Source organism: Ornithodoros turicata, chromosome 2 (genome assembly GCF_037126465.1).
Source record: "Ornithodoros turicata isolate Travis chromosome 2, ASM3712646v1, whole genome shotgun sequence".
Taxonomy (NCBI): domain Eukaryota; kingdom Metazoa; phylum Arthropoda; class Arachnida; order Ixodida; family Argasidae; genus Ornithodoros; species Ornithodoros turicata.
In genome coordinates, this window is record NC_088202.1 from 92,086,296 (window position 1) to 92,092,652 (window position 6,357).

Here is a 6,357-nt window from a genome sequence, read left to right on the forward strand (position 1 = left end):
GCCAGCCGACGTGTTGAAGTGCTGATACGAACTAAAAAGAGAATATGAAATTTTAGTTCGTACTATAAATCAACCTCGTTCGAAGGCTTAATACGCAAAATATTAATCATGTCGGTGAACATTACACAATCCCACTATGTGCCTCTAGACATAAGCCTTTCGTTGTCATCAATTCAAGGATGAAATGAAAAGACCAGATCAAATATAAAAAATCCGAGGAGGATGTCACGGATCTGTCACTGATCAGTTTACATTCTGCCATTCGTCCTTCCTTTCCACGTGATTCTATTAAGAGCCACCGATTCTATCAAGATATTTTTATTAACGCAGATGCGATAACTTTTGGTAGCGTTGCATTAATAAATCGTGACAACAGGTCAGTATTTCAAGGTCCTTCAGTTGACAGCTTCATTTCATATAGATTTTTCAAGTAGGGCATCCAAATATAACAACTGTCGTCCTTTATGGATTCTTTGTCAATGGTTGTTTTTGGAAAAGATTTGTAGTATCTGCTTTGCGAAAGGTACTGGTCCCAATCTTGTCCGCTGAGGTCCCTGGGCACAAACAAGAGATAGAATGTAACTACGGTAACACACACGTACAGAAATCAAGCTCGTTAGGTACTCATGTGGACATAGGAGAGGCGTGAACAAAGTTACAAGGAAGTATATGGAATGCTGGTGTGCACACAAGAAGAGCAATATTTCCTCAAGTATAAGACGACACGGATTAATTAATGGAAGGGACACGAAGCGAGCAGAACACACTCGGAAACTTGCAATGAACACATGCTTCATTGCTGGTTTTGAGACTATGTCGTCCACTTCGCTCCGTGTCCGTTCTTGCATATGTCACCTCTGCAGAATGTTGCCCTTTTCACAAGAGGAGTGTGCTTGATGGTATCGTGCTGCTTTTTTTTTTTTTTTTTTCAAAATCTGCATTCAAAATTTCCAGTCTCTATCGAAAAAAAAAAGAAACGAAACGCCACGTTTTCGCCCAAACATTCAAAATTCCAGAAATTTTACATCTCTACGTACGCATGCCTCCCCACATATTAACCGATCAACCCAAGAGCCATGTTAGCCTTGCATAACGAGACATCGAAGATCAAGGACGAATTCACAGGAGAGCAGCTTCCAGGTTCAGTGAGACCCTCGGAGAATTTCGTGACACGATTGAAACCCTTTCACATCGACGGTGAATTACAATATGTGCGCCTTGTATGTGCATGTACCGTACGCAAGGGAGAGAGGAATAAAGTATATTCTTCTGTACATCAGAGAGACGAGAGCCTCGATTGCTCCCATTGGTTCTTGGAAGCACGTGACCTCTTCCAACCCCGCCACCTGCGGGGCTTCACTGGCTTAGCTCATAGGCAAACTGTCAGCATCAGATTCTGTCGCTACACTGCAGCACTCAGACGGGACGAAGGGCGGTTAAAACAAGAAGACAAACGTATCTGCACACTCTCAACTTCCTCCCTTTGATCAGCATCAGTTTCAACATCCGGTGATCCGTTCTCTAAGCAGCTATTGCTTTTTTTTTCTTTTTTTTTTCACAAAAACCTTGTGCTTCAGGTCTTGTACACCTAACGAATATAACTTCGAGCAAACTGTCGCACCTCTGTCGCAAAAGAGAGACAGAAACCACATATACCCTCTTCAAACAACTCTGTTCTCCCTAATTGTGGTCTGCCTCTGCCAATTCTCGTTGTTATACCCTCTTCTGCGAGAAAGGAGTAGCGCACACATCGTTTATGTCAGGACCGGCGTCTACGGGTAGTGGAGGGACAACTGCCCCCCCCCCCCCCCAGCCCGCCTAAAGGGGCGCAAACAGGACACCTTTCGGGAAGCAAGACTACGAGGGGGGGGGGGCACAAATTTCCCGCTTGTCCTCCCGAAGGCGAAAAGTAGAAAAGTAGACGCCGGTACTGGTTTATGCCGGTGCAATACAGAGAGGTTTTCTGGTAGCACAATGTAATGAATAGTATTGCACTTCAAGGTTGACTGTGTTCACTGCGAACTGAGGCGTTGCTGATGGTAGGGTACTCTCCGTGCATATATATAGTGATGCTTGTGTCGCTCGGTTGTGGAAGGAAGCAGAAACAACAGGAAAAAGAGATAAAATGGCGCCATCATCCAATTTTGATTGGGTTTCTGTGCAGCTTTTTTTGCTTCCTTTAGCTTCCTCTTTGCAAACCCCTTTTCGTCATGTTTTCAACCGTTCCTCAACAGGAAAACCGAAATCAGTGGTTGAAAAGAAGGAACCAAGCTGTTTCGTAAAAGGAGGACACAGCACAGCACTTAACTGCAAAACAATGAAGTTTATAATAAGGTAGTGAATTGTACGTAGGGCTGCCACCTTTGGGAGTGCAAAATACCGGCTGAGGGAGAGGAGGTGGAATAGACGGAAAGGAGGAAATGTTCGCTGGAAAGGGAATGTGGGTGAGGGGTGGAGAGTATACAGAGAGAGAGAGAAAGAAAGAAAGAACGAGCGTACTCGCTCAAGACAACAATGATAATAATAATGAATAACTAAGAGAACGACTGGTGACTATGGAGTTGGGTCTGTGCACGAGGTTTATTCAAGTTGTAGTGGAATGTTGAAAGGAAAACCTCGTAAAAGCCCCTATGAAAGGTGTTGAGCCACAAATATCGGCTAATGGCTGCCTGTATCACCTTCCTACCGGCAGAGCGAGCAAATAACCGGCCCTGCCGGTATAATACCGGCCTGGTGGCAACCCTAATTGTACGTAAGGGTGTGGCCTTGTTCTGGTTATACATTTCATTGTTTTGCAGTTTAGGGCTGTGTTGTGTCGCCTCTTTTTATGTTCCCCTGCACTGGGTTTTAACGCTTTTATCAGTGGTTGTACTTTTTACCGACTAAGTCCATCAAAGTGCAGGGCGTAAGGGTGGAACGGGAGTTAATCGACTCGTTTTTTTTTCTTTTGACATAAGCTTTATTGAGTTAAGGTACTGATCTGGGCCAGTTGGTATATATCTTAAAGGGAAGAAAATAGCGTGATAAACGGGACAAACCAACAGGCGCACACGCGTGTGCCTATCTCCTCCTATGTCCAATGTTCCGTTTTTCGGGCAGTTTTTGTCCCTGTAAGATCAGTTTCATCGGTAGATCGAGACATACAACACTTACCCGTCTTTAGCGAACTTGGTCCAGAATCGGCGCATGCTCGTAGTGAGGTTGCTGTCGTAGCCTCCAACACCAAAGAGTGTCATGATGTCGTCCATCTGGGTTGTGGTTTCGATCTCCGGGTGGAGACTGTTCGGTGGCTTGGCAGCAAACATGTAGTAAAATACTTGATTCCCGGCATCTGCCGTGAGATTGGCGTACAGATGCATGGGACAAACGAACAGAAGGTCTCCCACCAATTTTGATGCAACATTCAACAATGTCAGTGGCGCGTCACTCTGATTGGCCTTGTGGTAATAGTACTTAACGATGTCAGTTACATTAGGTATATAATAGTGTTTCAGGTATTTCTCTACCGTCGAGATGATGTACGTCAGGTTGCTCGTCATCAGTGCATTATGCGGTAGTTCTCGAAGCTCGTGAGACATGAGCAAGACACCTTCTTCTAAAACATTACCCATTAAAATTTGGGTAGGTTGTCCGTGGGCTTCCCTAATGTTGTAACCTGGCTTAATGGGCATGAATGCGTCGCCGAATACTGGGTAGTACGGTCGTGCGAAATAAGGCTTCAGAAATTCCATTGGCAAACCATGGATACAGTGGAAGGCGATAGTGTCGTCAAGTCCACTTTCCTTTGTACCACAAGCAAGCTTTTCTGCGATGGCCTTCACTGATTCTGGTGGATCCTGTGGAAAGGGCATCAGTGGACATCCACTGTGTAGAATAACTCGACGTGTTATGCCGCGAGTCATCGGGGACATCAGGTGGTAGCCGGCAGTAACAGCTCCGGTACCTTGGCCTAGGAGTACGATATTATGCGGGTTACCGCCGAAACTAATGATATTATCTCGTACCCAGCGAAGAACCAGCACCTGATCCAGCAGACCCATGTTACCCGGAGCGTGCTCAAACGTGTTTTGAATATACCCGAAACCGCCCAAACGATAATTTGGTATTACCACAATGGCTCCAGTTGCACGTACGAAATACCGTGGATCGACGAAGTAGTAACTGTTTCCTCCGAACAGAAAGTTCCAGCCGAAGAAGCAAACATACACCGTACTAGGACCAGTGCCTCCGGTTGTGTCCGATTGGTTTTTTTCTCGCACGTAGATATTGAGATGCAGACAGTCTTCAGAAGTGTTTGACGAATCGATAATGAGTTTTTGGCCCGCATAGAAGTTTGGCTGCACGCACGGGTACCGTCTGTTTCGAGCGTCTATGTGTCTTGATGACGATTCCATGGCATCGACTTTACGGAAACGCTGTTGTCCCACGGCCGGCCGCGCGTATGGCACACCGTAGAACACTTCAACCTGTAAATCCTTTAGTGTGCGACCTTCTAAGGTTCCGATATCAAGCAACGCTTCTGGTGCCTTGGTTCGTTCCACGAAAATTGTGAAGATCAGGAGCAGGGCCGCCAACAGTCCTGCCGTTGCCATAGGAGTGTACCACCACCTGCAAATGAAAGGATAATAAGTGATATGTGCGTCGTAACGAAGGAACAACGAGGGATCCCGTCGTTCGTCACTTTGTCGGTTCGTTATTTCTCTTGACGTCGATGACGACCATTGGAGACCAACGATATCGACAATGTCTTACTTGTAGCCTCCTTCGGCACTCTTCACGCCGTGTACTCTCTCTGCGCGTCCACGGGTAGGTGTTATGAAATAGGCTTTCATAACGAGCTTGGTTCAAAGATGGTTCACAATCTAGAACGTTAACGTCGTCCTCCTCTCACCGCTTGTTGGAACAAAATGCTGAATTAACGTTCGGATCCGCGACCTCCATGGAAAAAAAAAAAAGAGGAAATGTCAGAGCTATAACACAGTAGAGTCTCTCTATTCGTTATTGTATTATAAGCAAACTTTTAGGAAAACATCGGGGTATATAAATACATACGTGAATAGGTAAATATACAGGGTATGATTGTTTCATTGGACACGTTTTTTTAAATAAAAACTATTAGAGCTGCATAAATATCGTTACACGGTCATGCGGACATCCAGTAGCACAACTACTCGACGATTAATTAGCTAACGTTCACTAATTAACTTATTAAGTAGATGTTTTTTGGGAAATGCGAGACAGCTGAATCGGAGCCAGTCATTATTCAAATCTGTCGTTTTTATTAACCTCCCTGAGAAGCTAACGTACCTTAAGATATAAATTTCCGAATTTTCCTATTCAAATGAGAGGAAGCCAGAACTAAACGCACTACTTGAAAGCAGAAAGAGCGGCAGGCATCCCACGTAAGAGGGCCACGTGTTTTAGAGCTAGAGAAGTGCGTATAGTCCTGGTTTCGGCTCATTCTCACAGCAAAATTCGGGAAAGGATATCGCAATGTGCGTACGCGTATAAGAATTTTAAAGAAACACAGTCGCTTTAAATAATGACTGCCTCCAATTCTGCTATCTGACATTTCCCTGAAAGCATCTAATTAAAAAGTTAGTTGAAATATCTATGCGAATTAGCCATCTCACTGCACAGGCATTCCTAATGGCCGCCAAGTGAGGTATAAGATAATGACAAATTGAAAGTGTTCTGATGCGCGATTATTTTTTTTTTGTGTTGAAAATTTGGCGGGGCAAAAAAAAAAAAGTTATTGTCCCGAATATTGCCCAGCGCGCGCGGACTCCGCCCCGCTATGGCGTATCTCCTAGTGACAGCGTGACAGTGCGTCTCCAAGGGAAACGAGACAATGCGGAGAGGACTCGGATTGATTTCCTCAAACGATGTCCCGCACTCATTAGACAAATCGCTTGTGGACCAATGAGAGCCCGCTCCGCATTGTCGCCTGTTCCTTTTGTGTTGGTGTCAAGGTAACGACATATTTCATTCCGCGAGGCGATTTTTTCACTTTAGGGAGCAAGTAGCTGCACGTTGAATGGTCGTATAATTACGTGTTATCCCATTACAATTAAATGTAGGCTTGACACCGTGTTCTTATATATCTAAGAAATCTCGCATCTGGTGTGATTAGGCCGAGAAAAAGTTTTCGTTGCTGAAAACCCGTATGCATGTCCGTTTCGGTTCGCATCTTGGGAAAAAAATGACGGAGCGGCTACGCTGATAGCCTGATGTGGCCAAGGAAGAGATGACACTCGACATGCATGTTCGTTGAGGAATGAACCTGACCTGACTTCAAATGAACATAATAGTATTCCAAATATGTTTTGGGCATCAGACGTCAATCAATTCAAGACA

The 6,357-nt window shown here is 44.9% G+C and overlaps 1 protein-coding gene across 1 annotated transcript; it reads right to left on the reverse strand.

Annotated features, from left to right (window-relative positions):
• Window positions 1–377: 377 nt before the first annotated feature.
• On the reverse strand, window positions 378–4,870 carry LOC135383842 (acetylcholinesterase-like). Its single transcript, XM_064613146.1, has 3 exons — window positions 4,753–4,870; window positions 3,154–4,608; window positions 378–554 (listed from the first exon to the last, which is right to left on the reverse strand). The coding sequence occupies exons 1-3, from the start codon at window positions 4,830–4,832 to the stop codon at window positions 386–388; spliced, it is 1,704 nt and encodes a 567-aa protein (XP_064469216.1). The 5' UTR covers window positions 4,833–4,870; the 3' UTR covers window positions 378–385.
• Window positions 4,871–6,357: the final 1,487 nt, after the last annotated feature.